We start from the raw sequence: 17,671 nt of genomic DNA on the forward strand, positions 1-17,671 counted from the left end.
GTGTTGAACATAAAACAGGATTTAATTCTAAAACTTCCCAATGAATACTCTGCACAACACTTCTCTCTGCCAGGTTAGTTAGCTTTAAAATCAAATGGACAAAAGATCTCTAGGACAGTTTACTTATGGGATGCTGCTTTGACTTAACTGTAACAAAATTAAGTATATTTATTTGTAGCCATGTAGTTGGTAAACTGTTTTTCTGCTTGTTAAGAGTTTTAGGCAGAATCAAGTCTTTCATTCACAGAACTGAAATTCAACTTCCAAGTGCAAAGTCCATTATGAATTTTATGAACTGTACAGTGTAATACACATTTTCATAACCCCACAACCACTTCAGCTGAAGTTAATTCATCTGGCTGCAAATGTCTGTAGGTATTTCTTTTCTTGTGCTCTTGCTACTTTCCATTACATTTCTAAACAAAACATAGTAAATACAGGGTGAACTAGTACAGGCAAGTGCAATACACTAACTGTACCATATTTTAATGGATGTGTAGAAACAAACACATAAAAGACAACAAGAAAGGAAACAAATATTACTCCAAGAAGCTAATAAAAACTTAACCTGACCTTGATATTTGCAGAGCTTGGGAAATCAGTAAAATGCCGACTCAGGTTCTAAGTGACCTTGTACAAAGTAAACAGCTAGTCAGTGTGGTATTTCAAAATTAAAAACTAGAAGTAGAAAAAGGGAACAGCCTTCAACTCTTAGCACTTTTTGCCCACTATGAAACTAAGTTACTTCCTGCATATTTTCCCTGGAAAAAAAAAAAGCCATATGGAGTAAGTCAGTAAAGCAGCAGTTTGCTGCTTTGATTATTCCCATTTCAGACCCTCAGGAACTAAACAGGAACTCCAGGAGGTTCTCTTTAGGCAGACACAGGATGTAGTGGTTCAAGGCCCCTCTAGCAGTTGCACCAGATATCACTGATGAGAAACAGCCAGCCCCATCTCCTACAGGTCTTTATGTTAAAAAAAAAAAAAAATAAACCCTTATTTATACAGGTAAGGCAGCACACAAAATGAGTACAATCCTACACTGAAAGAGAGGAGCATTAGCTTGAGCAAACAAGAAACCCAAACAATCACTCTGGGAAGCAGCACTAGCCATGTTCAAAAGTTACCATAGAGGGTTTACATAAACCCCAATTCCAACTGCACTGAACCTGCAGGTGAATGCAGGACCTTCAGTCAGTTCAATCAGAAGCCTTCATCTTTGGCAGAACAGACTTTCTGCAAAGGAAAAAGTTTTCTTGGCCTCTTAACAGCTCTCCAGCAGGAAAGTCTGCTGATGCACAGCTGGAGTACCAGAGGCTAAAGCTCCTGAGAGCAGATCTAATGCAGTTTAATAACTAAAGAGATTTAGTAGGACAAAGGGTCAAAATACCTTCCTGTGCCTTGAAAAAAATCAGTTTGTTGAAAACTGAGCTGGGAGGAGACAGCAATGCCCCATTTCTCTCAAAATCACAACTGCCACAGCAGTAGACTCAAACTGAACTGAAGTCAGAATATCTTACAGGTTTAGTGATATTGGTAAAATAATTGAGTGAGAATCACAAATTGGTCATCAGGGTCTTAAGAGACCCACTGGAAGAGGAGCATCAAGTTTTAAGAAGGTTTGTGTCCTCATCCCCTCAGTAGTTCACTAGAAGTTTGCCACTTATCTCAGACTAGCACTTCAGTACACAGGAAAGAGCTCACTAGTTCTCCTGAAAGGGCTATCTGGGAACTATAAACCAGATCTAGGCAGAAACTCTCTGAAAGAGTAATTTAATTCACAAAGTATTCCAAAGATTGCTATGTGAGTTTTAAATACAATCAGCGTAGCTAAAGAAAGCACGGTTCATTAGAACTGTTTGTATTTTTTCTCCAAGTTTCAAAGGACTACTAAGTGAGAAGGTGAAGCATCTTATCAAGACTCAAGAACGGGCTAAGAGATAAGGAACAGTATTTGTATAAAGGACCAAATCTAATAGTGGCAGAAGGTCACCAGTGCCACACTGCAGAGGACCAGGTAGTTTCTTCTCCTCTCTGACCACACGTGTGTATATTCAGGGTGCCAGCTGGCAGAGCACACAGCTGGCTAGGGATGGACATTCCTCTGCCCAGGAGGGGTAGAAAACTTGTGTTTTAACACAAGAAAAACCACCTGCATTGACAGCGCAACCCAATGTGTATTGATCTGTCAGGTCAAAGTTCAGTCCCCTCATGCTGTTGTGTGAGTCTCCTCAGCAAAAGGAAAAGGAAAAAAAAATCACATGGAGTCATGAGGCCTTCTGGTAAAATGGTGTTTATGAAAAATACTTTAGCTCTCATGTTTTTGAATTGTGTATTTGTAAAAGCACTCAGTTTAATCTTTAACCCACAGAATTATCCATATTCACTGAAATAACCCAGTTAAATTCAATGCTTACAGGCACAGGAGCATCTAATTAAAGGCCTGGAAGAAGATGAACAGTAGGCAGTGGTATCTTTTGCAAAATAACATTTATGTTTCCCAAGAGGAAGCCAGGGGATTTCGGACAGATTCAACCAAGAGAGGCTGCTGGGCAGTGCAACAGCAGACAAGGTTTGATGCACAAACACCAACAAAAATACAAAGGTAAACAGACTTGCTGAAGAAGGTTTAGGTTAGGCACTCCTTGAGGAAACATCAGCTTCCCTGAAACAATTCAGTGGGGATCTCTGCTCAATCACAGGTTTAATCAACAAAATAAACATCACTGAGCAGACATTTGACTACAAGGAAGAATAACTAATGCAAACACTTGTTGTGCAACAGCAATGGCACTGCTTCAGTCTGCAACACATTTTGCAGTACTGAAGCCACCACCTCTCAGTAAAGACACTGAAAAGAGGTAGAGTTCATAGTCTGACAGACTGATGGAGAGAAAACTTTTCTAAGAGACTTACAAAGCAATTGCTACCCACAAAGGGAGAAAGGCAGCTGGTAAAAAGTACAATACAAGAGTTATTGCTGGGAAGATAGAGCACGTAGCAAAGTATACAAAAGAAAATATCTGATCATTAATTTAATGTGCTTTATTGACACAAGGTATCTCAAAGCAGAGAACTTCACACTTCTCTGAAGGAGGGAACACTTTTATATAGGCCAAAATGTCCAGAGCAATAAACAGGTAATACCTGAAAGGGATCTCAAATGTGATATCCAGATCACATCCAAACTCCAGACACTCCCACAGAGCCATGTCCACAGCTCACTGCAGGTAATCCAATGAATACAACTGATGTCTTCAGTTCCAAGGATGGCTTCAGGGACACACAGAATTCCATGGACTACATTGTTTACACCTGCCAGAAGTGCCCCCAGTTGCGTGTTGTGTTTAGTAAAGGTCTTCCCTGCTTAAGTATTACAGTAGTTTCCCCAGAAAAAAGGACTGAAGCCAACTATTTTTTCCCTTCTTTTCTGAGGGAGTAAGAAGCATCACACTCTCAAAAACATGCTCCTTCCCCAGGATGTCACAGCATCTTTCTCCCAGAGCAGCAAAGCAGCAGCAACCGTTCCCCAACCTCAGGTATTGGGTTTTTGGTTTTGTTTTTAATAGATCTAATTATATATTGGGCAATGTCAAATACCATCCAAGATATCATAAATTTTAAGAGCTTAATATAGAATTTGAACAATTGAAGATGAATCTACAACTGTAGAGAGCAAACATCTGTGTTTATTTTAGACTAATATGGTGGAGAAAAGAGTTTAATTTCATAACCACACTGGGAAGCATGTAGTGGAACTAATGGGCTTTTACAAGGGATTTTACAACCCTCAAATACAAAACTCTGGGCTTTAAGAGACTTATGCACGGCCTGATCCATTAAATACTGCCCTAAATTACTCCCCACAGACTACTGGGTAGTGAGGGCAGCCCTAACTGAGCTCTTCAGAGGCAATAATACAAATTATCAGAACACAATTCATTAAAAATTATTACTGATGTGCTAATAACAGACTGATTTAATATGGTGGTAGTAGGTGAAATGACTGGGGACAGCAGCAGGACAGAGAAGTAAACAACAGGAAAAACACATTACCAAGCTACTCTTGGCTTTGTCCTTCTCTTTACCTCCTCTGGAAAACCCAGTGAATCAGGGAAATACCTAACAAGTGAAAAGATCTGCAAGGCAAAAAAAAATTTATAGTTGGAGCCAAAACTTACAATGAAAGCTTCCTATTCTCAAGCTATCTCAGCAACACATCTTTACTAATTACACAAAGACAAATCATCTCACTCTAAGTACAAGGGAAGGGACAGAAACTGCCAGGAACAAGTCAGCTGCAGATAAAACAACTGTTACCTATTAGTCTGGTCTCACAGCAGACATCCACCAACCCAGCCTCACCAGAGGGGTCTGGCCTATTTTGATTTAGTGCCAAACACATGAAAAGGACATCTCCACAAGAGATTCTTTGGTACATTTGATCGCAAAGAGTATTTTCCAACCTGGAAAGCCACTAAAGACACAAGGGAAGAAGCAGCAGTGTGGTCTAAATTGGATGCTGTCATTCTGTCATCAGATCAGTTCAGCTGTTAACACCTCAGGTGTTTTATTACAGCTACCTCCTATCCAAGGCTTGCAGTTGGGAAATGAAAAGCAGCACAAAACAAACAGGAGGTTGTGGTAGGTGTTCCAGAATCCATACCAGCTAAGGGTGTAACTTCTAATGCCTCTGAAATCCATCTGCTCTGCTCAACACTGGAACCAAGTGCCACAAGAGAAACAAACAACGTCCAGGATAAAGTCTGTTTGTGTCCGATACTTCAAACCATTTGTACACTCAAACTCAGAGCTGCCACCTCCAGAGGCTTCCACGTGCCCCCTGGTCCCTTTGTATCTGACAGTTCAAACATGAAGGAAGAAAAAGAATCATAATCCCTCTTGGCCTCTTTCCGAGCTGTCTCTTGGAGATACTACTGTAGTGACACCAGCCAACTTGTCAAGTTTGGCACAGACGGATCTCAGGCAGTACGAAAGAGGCCACTATGCTTTTTAATAAAGCCTGGAAAAGCACCAGAAAGCTGATCATTGCTACACCACTGGGGAAGATAACTGCATTTCTCATAGGAGTGTGACCCAGCCCCCCTGAGCTAATACAAAGGTCTTTGGACGTCGTCTAGGATAACGCAACCAGGAGCACAACCCCAACGGCGCTATCACATAATAATCAACACCCTCAAGAGAACAGCAAGGATGTATATTCAGTGACTTAGGAGGCTGGCATGTTCAACATTTAGGATCCAAGCCACCTACTGTCAGAATTAGTTCCTCCACATTTTGAGTGTAAGTACTCCAGGAAGGCAGTAATTTTTTGAACACTAACCTAACATGACTTGGTACAGTATGCTTTGTGACACAGAAGCTGAGGGAAGCGGTATTTGGCAAAGAAAGTTTTAAAAAACCAAAATACCAGAGCATATGAACTTGCATAAAAATGTTAAACATTAGCCTTTTGATCTTTATCCTCCCTTCTTAGCAAAGTCACGTCTGCCCAGAGTTTAAGGCTGGGATTTTCAAAGAAAACCAAGGTAGGGAGCAAATATTACTCTAATTAAATAGGAATCGAACCCTTAACTCCCTCTGTTGAAAACTCCTGCCTAAAGCTCTGCAGAAAAATAACCCTTCTGCTAGTGTGTAAGAGCATATGACCAAGCTAACAGCTATTTTAATTAAAAAGCACAGCCCTGCTGCCTGAAGAGCTTTTCTGCTCAAGACAAACATTTGCTGCTTAAGCTAGGTCCCAGCACTGGAGTTCTTTGGTGGAGTCAGCTGTTAGCACACTGTGCTTCCCTTGAGACAAAGGTCACCCAGATTTTAAAATATACAGTTCACTGGAGCCCTCTTTTCAGGGGAAAACAAAGCCTAAATAAATAAAACTGCCATGGGAGCCTCCCCTTCCCAGCCACAGGGAATGAAAGGCAGCAAGCAGGCCAAGCCTGCAACTGAAGCTCTGTAGTATAGGTCTTTCAAAACCCGCTCGAGTGTGGACACAGTGTGTCCCCAAACCAAGAGACTCAGCCCACAGCTTCTGATGCAGCACTTCAGGAGTGAACTGTGCAAAAGGTTTAACTCCAAGGAAGATACAAATCAATCTCTGCTGTGCATTGCTCCTGAAACTTAATTTGGGTCAAACACAGATTCACAGAGATCCTCTGAAATACTGCGAACTTTACAGTGAGGCAGGAGTCCTTCTCAGCCAAGAAAAACAAAAGCATTTACAGCATTTTATATTGTTAATCACTTTAGTATGCAAATTGTCAAGTCATCTTTCTTGACCCAAAGCTGCACGGGTTAGATCAACAGAATGAACAGGTGCATTTTTAAACAAAGCTTTGTTTCTTTAGATGAAATGTAGTCTGCGATGACTGAGTATCCTTTAAATTCTCAGGTGGTTTCACTGTGGCTGTGGAAGGACACCCTAACTTTCCACAACTTTACAGCCCTGGACTGCCATCACTTCCTCTGCATCCACTCACCCATGAGACTGCTCTGTGAATTTTAATTCCTGATCCCAGAGAAAAAAAAAAAAAGAAAAAGGCAAGAGTAAAAAAAAAAAAAAAGGCAGCTGGACAGGATGTTTTACTAGATTAGTGAGTTAAAGTGGCACAATCCAAAAAATATCAGAGCCAGCTCAGGGGAAGGGGAAGAGTGGCTGGCAGCAGGGAGGGAAGGCAAAGACACCTTCCTCCTCAGACCACAGTGAGTCCAGGAGGCTGGATTACCTGCTGCAGAACAGCAGCATAAAGCAGAGTCTTCACATGGCACAGACGTTAGCGAGGATTTTTGGCTAGTTTTGACTCAAATCATGTGTACACCAAATTCTCTGGCCTGTCACGCACAGAGGAATAGACTTCAGTCTTTCATGAAAGCATCCAGGTCTATTTCCAAGAAAAGGTGGACCTTCCTTACACATCTGCAACGCTGTGCTTTGAAAGGACCCAACAAACATCGGTTCTAACAAAGGACTTATCCTGGGACAAGATAAAGTCATCCTTAAACAAACAATCAGTTAACATTCAGCAAGAGGAAAGATCTGGGGCAGTTTCACCCAAACATCTAAGAGTGTCTTATCAGTCACAAATTTATGAGGTTGATGATCACTATAACTACATGAAATACGAGAACTTGAAGGTGACAAAAACATTAGTGACAGCAGGAATTTCTCGTCACTGTTTTTGAAAGGCAAGATTTTATCTTTCCGGAAAAAACAGCAAAATGAGAATGAGAATGCAGGCACTTCAACAAAAAAGGAGCAGTGAGTTCTGTTTGAAGAGTAGGAAATAAGACCGAAAGCAAACAGCGTCACAAAAGGTGGGAGCAAGTAGAAAAAAAAGTTGTTTTTTTTAAAAAATGCATAACTATGTAGCCCAGCCTACCACCTGCCAAGAAGCAGATGGTTACCAAAAGGAATTAGAACAGATTCTGTTTCAGTAAAGGATGCTTCAGTATTACTTTACAGAAAACTTTTCTTCATAGGATGCAGCACAGCTTCTTGATTTTTCTAGCACGGAATGGGACTGGTTTCTCTGTGCCATGAAGCACAGACTGCATTAACAAACATGGTAAGAGCATCATTCGCAGCACAAAGATTAAATAAAGACTAAAACTGCAAACAGACAAACTGCCCCCAGATTAGTTGACAAGTATTTGAAAAAAGAGATTGTTATCAAGACAGCACATCAATATTGTTAGGTATTTTTAGAAAATTTAACATCCTTTCAGTTTTGGCTGACATTTACTTACAGACATGGGTATTTGGTTTGGTTGTTTTTTTTTTGAGCAGTACACAATGTCCTCTAACCTCAAGGTCTTACTGAATGCTTTTGATTTCCTGAAGCGCTCATTCTCATGGTTTGACACTGTTGGGCTGTAACGCTTATCAGGACAGACTCCAAAAGAGTTGTCTGCTCAGCTCTCCCCTTTTCACTTACCTTAGAGAAGATTAAAATGTTGTAAACCCACTTTGTGCAAAGGATGGACCTCCACTTATGCATTTCCTTATTGCTGAATAACTAATGTTTTCTTGTAGTTTTTTTCCTCTCAGCATCAAGTGCAGTTTAATCTTGAAAAAAGTCATCTCTCCCTCCAAACTATTCCAGAAGTCCTCTATCCACCTTCCCTGTTTTGTGCCCTGCCTCAGTATCACCACTTATGTCTCCAAGCTGAACATGTACTGTTTTCTTGCACCTCCTTGGTCTCTATTTGAAAATGCAATAAAGGGATTGAAGCCCATTGAGAGAAATAAATTTCTTTCAAGAAAATGCTACTAAGATGACAGAGAAGAATCACAGAAACTGGCACTGTGCATTTCAGACAAGACAGTTCAGTTCTCCAAAGGCTCTAACCTTTATTGTTCAAACGGCCAAGCTGTTGTTTCCTAAACTGTGAGATCATTTTTATTTCCAAACTGACCTGACTCTAAGTCTAGAAAGGCAACGGACTTGAGAACCCATCACCTAAAACCACTGCTGCACTGACAACCTTAACTGGTACCACAAACAAGGGAAATTCTCAGAAAGTCCATTCCATTAAATTGTGTTAGAAAGCCATGGGAACACAAGGTTTGGAGAGTTCCTCTCTCTTTCCAGGGTTTCACTGGAAGGAAGCCTCCTTCACGCACACAAGGTTTTCTGGAGAAACTGTCCACACAGAAGAAAGATGACACAAGACTAGGCCACAACACAGGTCCAGCGATTTTTCTCAATGCTATTGAGAACCCCATAACAGGTTCAGAGAGGGAACCACCATAACTGCATTGCAAAGAACTTCAGTGGTTGATCTCAGAGACAATCCATCAAAGCACCAAACAGAATCACAGCCTGTTACCACCAAGGTCTCTTCCAGGTGAGTTGCAGAAGTCATCCCTAGCTGACAGCAGACATCCACCCAAATCCTGTAAACCAAGCTAAATTTATGATAGCAAAATAATCCCTTGTAGATTATACACTCATGATCATCATATTCTCTGTGCTCGGGAATAAGTCTGAGATTAATTTGCTACTGACAGACACTGGAAGTCATAACAAGGTTTATAATTTCTGCAGCATGGAGCAAGATTTTAGGGGTCACTAAGGGTTTGCTGTCTCAACACCCAAGCTCTCTTAATGTTTTCCTTTACAGGTCTCACTTTCTGTATGCTTTAAGGATATAGAGAAGCAGTATAGAAGCACAGACATTTGCTCATCAAGGGGAGGACTCATTCTCTCCTATTTACACCTAGTTTCACAGAGCTATGCAAGTTGTGGTGCACTTCACTCTTTTATGTGGCTTTAAACTTCATTTAAGAATTATTTTTTTTTCAAGTTAATGAGGGTTCTTAACTGGTAGTTTCCTTTGCAGTTAGTGACAAACTGTTTACAGTAAGAATGAATGTTCTCTGAGGAAAAAAGCTTTTTTAAACCCAGTTTTAAGTCTGTTTTTTTTACCTATGATTTTGAAATAAGGGTAAAAGCATACTCAACTGAAGAAGTGCACCAGCTAAGAATGACTAATATGACTCAAGCTCACCCCATAACCGGAGGTATTTGTTTATTTTTGAGGTATGGAGACATTTTGCAACTAAATATGACACTGAGTTTCCTGTAAGCTGCTTCCTTACGTCATGCATAACACTTTCTTGAAATTCACACTCTTTTCCCCTACTGACTCAGAGTAATACGGATTCATTTATGAAGCAAAAGCAGCTTTGCTACTCCAGATAAAAATCAGTCAAGCAGGAAAATAATAGTAGCAAAACCATAAGCTGTCTGTACATCTACTTCTCTTCCCTCCTTTTCCCCAACCTATTCCTCCTTTCAGATTTGCCCTGTTCCTCAGCAGTATTACTATTATGGTGATCATTATCCCAGGTTAAAATTACCCTCAAATGCATCAGCGAAGCACTGCAATGTGCACACACCTGCAACAGCAAAGCCATGTTCTGTACTTTTGGAAAACATACATCCCCTTGTGAAGTAATCCAAACAAGAAGTGCAGCTCTGTGTTGCAGCTCAGGAATCACAGTACCTGTCTGCCAATCCATGCATGCATGCCTGGAATACTTCAGTGGGAAATTGCCCTCCATTGTGGTAGCTTTGATGCAGTTTTCTGTCGGGGTGCAGGAACGGGCACAGCCGTGCTCTGCATTCAGCTGGGCAGAACTCCTGCTGTGCATCGGCCACAAGCCCTGCGTGTGTTTTGCCCAGCACATACCTGTCCACTGGGGCGGGCAGCGGCAGTTGTAGGTGTTCACACCATCCACACAGACACCCCCGTTCAGGCACTTGTGATTCGGGCAGTCGTCAACGTTGTGGCCACAGACGGTTCCCTCGAAACCTGGACAAAGCACAGACATAGCAGAGTGAAATGGGCTTCCCACCTCTTTTGAAGAGAATTCACCCTTCACGCAGCTTGCCCTCTTTTCTTCTTTAAACATTCGCCCTGTTAACCTAATCCTGAGGAACCTCCATGTAGCACGGTTAACAGAGACTGCTGAATGCCTTTGCTAATAGCATGCAGGTCAGATGACATAGTTAAAACACTACTACCGTGGGTAGACAGCCAAATATGTTTTCACAACCAGAAAACACAAGGATTTTCTCTTTAAGTGACTAAGGAGCACTGTCATTCAAAGTAAACCATTCAAAAACCATTCAAAGCAATACCAAGACAGTTTACTATGAGATAAGCTTGTCACTGCCCACCAAGCTGCAGTTAGAGCATCAGCAAGGACAAGCTTTTCCCATGGCAAAAAAGTGCCTGGCGTGCATGTCATGAATAGTTCAACACAGTCTGCCTTGGCAACGTCAAAGAAAGATCTTTCATGTTTTGAAAATGAGCTTCTAAATTCCTGATCCAGTCCTCTTTGGTATTGCACAAGTCAGTCAATCAACAAATTAGCCACCACCTAAGTGATGCTTACATGCTAAGCCCTGACCAAAAACCAGAAACCAGATACCCTTCCCCAATGAAAACCCAAGCTTCTAATGAAGATAGCCACACTGACAAATCATCCTTTCTAGATCTCCCTCCCCTTTTCAAAGAAGTGGGGACATTAGGGAAGGGAGTTTTCAATGATCTGTCTTCCCCTTGATTTCCCCTGCTGATTTAGTTCATGCTTCATTAAATAAACCTGCTATTTCTGCTCGACGAGAGTGCTATTTATCAAAGCACAAGTGGATGCATGCTAATGTGGATGAAGTAAATGATTCCAGAACACACATGTTAATTTAAAACATCAGCTCTGCCTCTTCACTGCTCTGGAATGTAATATTAACATGACAGAGTTCTCTCATCCAGAATTATGTTTTAACCCCTCTACTTTTGATGTCCTGTTCCAGACCCTTCCATAACATCTGTGTCAAGTCACACAGACCCTCTAAGCAACATCTGGTCTAACGTAGATCATGCTGTGTGGCAGATGAGACGAGACTATAAATCTCTGAGGCAGCTTCTCCAGACTACTGCTACTCTCAAGAGACTTAGGTGATTTGTGTGTATTCCCATCTCTTGAATTTCTCCAACTGTACAGGTGAGTCAGAAGCGATGAGAAGTGCTGTTTCCAAGCTGTACAGAGTGCATTAGCATCCATCAGCAAGGAACAGCATTCAACATTAAAAAAACAAACAAACAAACAAAAAACCACAAAAAACCCACTCCACACAAAACCCAAACCAAAAGACCTTCAATATTACTCTCTACCTTCACAGCCCTTCTGACCTCCACCCAAGATCCTAGAAATTCCATGACAGTAGGGAAGCTTAAAACTAAGAGGAAATACAATATAAGCCTGAATTCTAATCATTACAGCAGCACCTTCCTGGCAAAAGCTGTTGAGGAACAACAACAAAGGAATTCAGTTAGTATCAGCCCCCTATGTTGAATATTGTATAAAGCTACCAAGCATGAGCAAAGGCTCAGCTGTAAAACACAGGGGTGTTCTATCAGCTTGTGTTTCAATTTGAGAGGAATCATCCCACTGACCACAGACTGTACTCACACCAGCACGTGATCAGCATGGAAATACACCCAGAACCACAGACACAAGGTTAAAGTTTTTATCCCTTCAGTACTGACAATATGAAGATCAACTCTACTTTCTAATAAATTAACTCCTGACAGCAAGCATTTATTTAGAAATTAATCTCACTGTACTGCACACAAATTTAAAGTGGCCCAGTGATTCTGAGAAATAACAAAGCATGGAAGTCACCCCAATACTAAAAACCTCACCAAGCCATTGTATATTTTCACATTTTAACCACTTACACTACCACCTAAGAGATGGTCCTCAAGCATCTCATACAAATGTAGAAAAGCATTAATCCCACACTAAAAGTTGGAGGATAGCAATAATGACAGTAGAATTGAGACAAGAAAAAATAGCTTACAAAAGGAAAAAGCAATGCAGTAAAAAGGTTCAAGAGAAATGACACACAGACAAGTGTGCTCAGTCAAAAGACATCTCCAACAGAAAGGGAATCAGGAAGGCTTGAAACGGGGAAGACAACACTATGTTGATTGCACAGCTGAAGAAAATAAAAGTTTCTTTTTTTTTGGTAACTTCCCAACTCCCAAGTTCCCTTTAAATTTGTCTTACTCTGAAGAACAACTGTGGCTTAGTTTCATAACGCCTAAAAGGTGTAAAGGATGATTTTTGTGTCCTTTTCAAGTCCCCCTTACACTGCAATATTGCAATCTGCTTAGTTTGTAAATGAACCTGTCCTAGTGAACTTTAGATTTCATTCTTAAATCAGCCCTTTAGAGTCATGGCTGCCTGGGCCAACAAACCTACATTTGAGCATGACAAGCATGAATTTGCTCTGAGATATGTGAGCTTTTCTCTAGCTGGATCCCAGGATCTAGTTTCGCAGTTATATAATCTGATTCTTATCCAGAAAGCCACAGAGTTCACTGTTTTGATGTATTTGGACACCTGACTCTATTTCCTGTTCCCCTCTGTGCTGGGACTCACTTTTTGTCCTTTGCTTTCTCCCTGCACGAGAATAGTTTGGAATACACATCCTGACTTTTGCTCTGTATCTCCAAGAACAAACTAAGGAATGAGAACCTCAAGGGGAAAAGCGTTCTCACTGCTAACAGCATGTTGTTCCTCCCCTAGTACACAGACTGACACAAGCAGATAACTTTATTCCTACGTCATCTGAAATCTCCACCCCATTCCAGAGCACCAGGCCCAATTCCCTTCAAATCTTACTCCTTAGCCTTATTTCAACTTATCAATTACACCTCAGATTTTCTGCAGGATCAATTAGTAATGGGGACACCTGAATGAAAATGTCAAGTTGTTGCCAGACTTAGGGCCTGATGAAGGGAAATTAGGGATGTAGACTGCTAAAACTGAGCTGGGCTACTCCAGGTCAGAGAGTCAACTCATCCGCAGCACAAGGGCACACATTCCACCTGGTATACCCCGGGGCTGCTGGCATGGAGAACCTCACAGCCCACAGGAGGGTGCTCATCTCCAAATCCCAGCAAGCAGAGTCTTCCTGCCATGGAAATTCAGCGTGTGTTGGACCCCACTGGTGATGCTCACTGCATGGCACAGCGTGACGCTCCGCTAGGAACTGGTGTGAGGTTACTTCCTCTTCCCAGGAAGTGTTCCAGCTCTCATAAACAGCCTGCTCCAGCCTGACAGATCGTTTCCTGAACAAGCCCTTGGAATTCCCTTGGGTCCTTATCTTAGTTAATGGGTAATTATTTTGATGGATAACAATGAATAATCACTTTCCCAGCTAAGAACTTCCTCTATTGACTTGTTTAACATTCCATTAAAGGTTAGTTGCCAAATGAACTCCTTTTTTGTCAAATATTTATAACTACAAGCTCATTCTTCTATTTAAAGGAGTTGCTAATGCTTCAGGTTAAGTCTCTTTCAAGGAAATATTTTTTTCACTACTACTCTGTTATGATTGACCTAACATGCTCACTTGTCTGCAATCCCATTTCTACCTAAATCAACAAAGCCCAGAGGAAAAATGATTACACTAGATGGATAGAAAATGAGGTTACCTTTCAGACACATGCAATAGTGACAGTATATATAACTCCACTTTACACTCGCCATCAAATTACGACTTAACACACATGACTTCATTAATTACCTAATGCAAGATTTGTTTGTGTACACCAACAAGTGACATACACAGTACTTGTGCACCAGCATGAAAAGGTGCTCTGACATGTAACTCCAGGTTCTAGGATTTTACTGCATTTTCAAGCTCTTGTTCTCATGTATCTGCATTTACAAAAAATTAAATTTGCTGAAAAGCCAAGAAGAAAACACCTACAGGAAACAAGAAACCATTTCAGGGCCAGGCCAGAAGTAGTTTAATTATGCCTAAATTGCTGCTTGAACAGTTTCTTCAAAGTAGTTTTACAGGTCACAAGATGCAAAATCATATCAAAAGCCACTGCAGCAGTTCAAGATGCCTCCTGCATCTGTGGCCATAACCCTGAGTGATGGTTACATCTTAAGGCAGTCCAGAAGGGCTAGAGCAATTCCATTTATAGTCACAGTATCATCGGCGTTGCTCCAATTCAGAGAGGGAGGCCAAAGAGGAATTTCTAGTCCATAATCCTGGCACACTCTTGCAGAGGAGCAGGCCTTGTTCACATCCTCCCTAGGCGTGACGGGCCACCGTTTCTCTTCTCTTTCTGCTGACCTTTCCTTCCCAGACAAAACCTTTTCCAACACTTCAGAAATTCTGCTCTGCGCCAAGGGGGAAGAAATGGCTGAGTGCCTTGCCTTTATCAGAGTCTACTGTAAGCATTCGGGCCTCTACAACAGCTCCCTTTTTTGCTGTTTTTCAAATGACTAGTTTTAAAAATTCGAGCTAGCAAAACAGCATGGCCAACTCAAACAAATACAGGAAATACAGACGTGAAGGCTCTCAAAGCTGCATTAACTCAACCTCACTATACACACTGTGTAACAAGTCAAAAAAAGCAGCTAATAATCCAAAATGTGTGAGCAGTGTAGATGTGTAGCTGTTACTATAGTAATCTCATTTTCATTTCCTGACCATAGTTCAGCCAGCCCACACACTTGTCTAAGGGAAAATCTGCTTCTACTCAGTCTTGTGTCCCTGTAAGGGAATCACTAAAGCAAACTGTCTTATCAGCTTTACAGGATCAAGTCCCTCCAATTTCATCTTCCCCACTTCTTCCCCCCACCACACTGATCCCACACGAGGCCTTCAAGTCCTTGAACTGGCTAAACAGACATGACTTTCAGAAAATTCTGAAATTCTGATTGTGACCGTTAATCCAGAGATAGTTGGTTTATAATTTCATTTTAAAATGATGCAAAGCAGAAAAGCAATAAATTCCTTGAGAGGAAGTGTTAGTTAAGACACCAGCAGTTTCAAAGCACTCTTTCTTCAAGCATAGTTAGAAATAATTGCTTTGAAAAATAAAGGTCCATCCTTCTATTTTAAGATTGACTTTGATAAATTCTTCAAAGTTACATGTTTGCTCAGGCAACCCAGGAAGTTGTTGAGCAGCCACTTGCTAAGGTTGGCAATGTACAGTTAAGGTCATGTGAGTGAACACCTCAAGAAAAGATCTCCAAAAAGTGAACATTTTTCACAAGTTCTAAATGCACTTTCCACACATACCTGTGACTCCAAATGATCCTCATGAGAAGACCACCATTCTATATTCATCCTAAACAGTATATGGCAGCTACATCTTTCACATAAATAACAACAGAGAAACGCTTAAGGGGAGAGTTTACTTTTCCAGATTACCACACACCAACTGCTTGTATGCCAGACTGCAATACACTTAAGTAGGAAGTCTAGTCAAAAGCATTTCCAAACAATCAGTTTCCCATGGAGTTGAATTACTCAGTAAAAAAATATCAGCCTAAAAATACTCTGATATGCAAAGACAACTAGTACTGCTCTGTGGTCGAGTATGACAAGTGGATAGGGAGCAAGAAGGGATGAGACCCCCAGGGCCCCAAGTAGGTGACATAAGGTCACGTGTAGAGACGGATGCCTTGGTGACCAGAGCCCAGCTTGACACACAAAACCAACGCCGCCCATGACCCTGAGCAAGTACATCATCCCTGCTGTGGATGAACTCAGGGCAGCTAACAGCATCAGAAAACAAGCAGTCATCATTTATTTGGAGACAAAAAAGGTGTGGTGAGTTGGAAATGATATCTTGCTAGATTTGGAGGAACTGGAGAAGAAAAAAAGGAAGATAATAGAACTTAATGTGTTTTAGGGGTAAAGACAGAGAAGGAGAAAGATACACATTCATTCAAGCACTGAAGTTAACTGTGGCCTTTACTGACACAAAACTATGTATTTATAGAGGCTTGTGTTATTGGCATTTTGCATTCCAAATAGGCATTAGGAGACACCATCCTAACCTCTTTGAATCTACGTCATAGTTCTTACCTATTTGATTCTCTTCCTCTAATCGTGTTCCAAATAAATTTGCCATTTCCAGCTGCCTTCCCTGTCCTTCCCGTCCACATTATGAAATTCCAACATGCAGAAATTAACATCCTAGCAGAGCTTCCCGCCTTGCTGAGCTTTCTCTCCCTTCTACCTTCCACTACAGACATATCACACACAAACTCCAAGAGAAGCTTTCAGAAGAACACAGGAGCGCAGAGACAAGACTGCAAAGCCAAGCACCTCCGAAGCATTTACCTGGTAGGCAGTTGCACTCGAAGGTGAAGTCACTTGTCTGATGACAGGTCCCTCCATTCATGCAGGGTGACGGGGAGCACGGCACATACACGCTCTCGCAGCGGTGCCCTGTGTAGCCTGGCTTGCACTGGCAGCGGTAGGAACCGGGCAAATTGACACAGGTGCCACCATGCTGGCAAAGCCCTGGTGTGACACACTCATTCACATCTGTCTCGCACTTCGGGCCAGTGTAGCCCGAAAGACAGATGCAGGAGAACTTATTTCCTGACACGCTACATGTACTCCCATTGGCACAAGGCTGAGATGTGCAGGCATCAATCCACTGGCAATCCCTTCCTGTAGGGAAGCGAGACAGATTAACAAAACGTTATTTCTGTGGAAAATAGTACTTTTTTTCATGCTACCTCAAAATTATTAGTGTATTAAATCTTTGCATTATTACAGGAAAACTGATGTCTGCATTTTACAGTATAACATGTGAAATGAAAATTCATTTGTGGTTACAGTATGAAGTCATTTACAGGATAGCAGCAAGATATAGAATATTGTGATTTATAAAAATAACCCATGATCTGAAATCATACTATACACTGACAGTCACTCTTGTTCTATATGCCCTTCAAGAGTGAAAAGAGTAAGTTTCCATGCTTCTCCCCTCAGGCATCCAATTATAGTTTTCCCACAGAAAGCTTTTGCTGGACAAATTTGCTGCCTTTTTTCCCTAGAAACTAGACTCTGAATTCAAAGTGTAACAGCCACTCCAGAGTAGCTTCTGCACTCAGTTTTCCCACATGGACAACCCTACAAGATCCAAATGTTTTTCTGCTGACGTGTAAAGGGTAGGGAGTTTGAGTCCCTATTCCCCTTTGCTTTTTTTGGTCATGCAGTCATTTAGACTTCCTCTCACTTTTTGTGCTGGAGTTAGAAAATTTGAGAGCATATTACTACTGGCCCAGAACATTCCAGGATGAAGCAATTCACAA

At 41.4% G+C, this 17,671-nt stretch overlaps 1 protein-coding gene across 1 annotated transcript in view; it reads right to left on the bottom strand.

The window, feature by feature from the left end:
- NOTCH2 (notch receptor 2) overlaps positions 1-17,671 on the bottom strand; it is an 84,850-nt gene that overhangs the window by 47,277 nt on the left and 19,902 nt on the right. Inside the window, exons 4-5 of the mRNA XM_027658467.1 lie at positions 16,689-17,024; positions 10,213-10,335 (exon numbers count right to left, since the gene is read on the bottom strand). Coding sequence (XP_027514268.1) covers positions 10,213-10,335; positions 16,689-17,024 — 459 coding nt within the window. The remainder of the gene's footprint in view (positions 1-10,212; positions 10,336-16,688; positions 17,025-17,671) is intronic.

This window comes from Corapipo altera, unplaced genomic scaffold (assembly GCF_003945725.1).
Source record: "Corapipo altera isolate COAL_440 unplaced genomic scaffold, ASM394572v1 79, whole genome shotgun sequence".
Lineage (NCBI taxonomy): Eukaryota > Metazoa > Chordata > Aves > Passeriformes > Pipridae > Corapipo > Corapipo altera.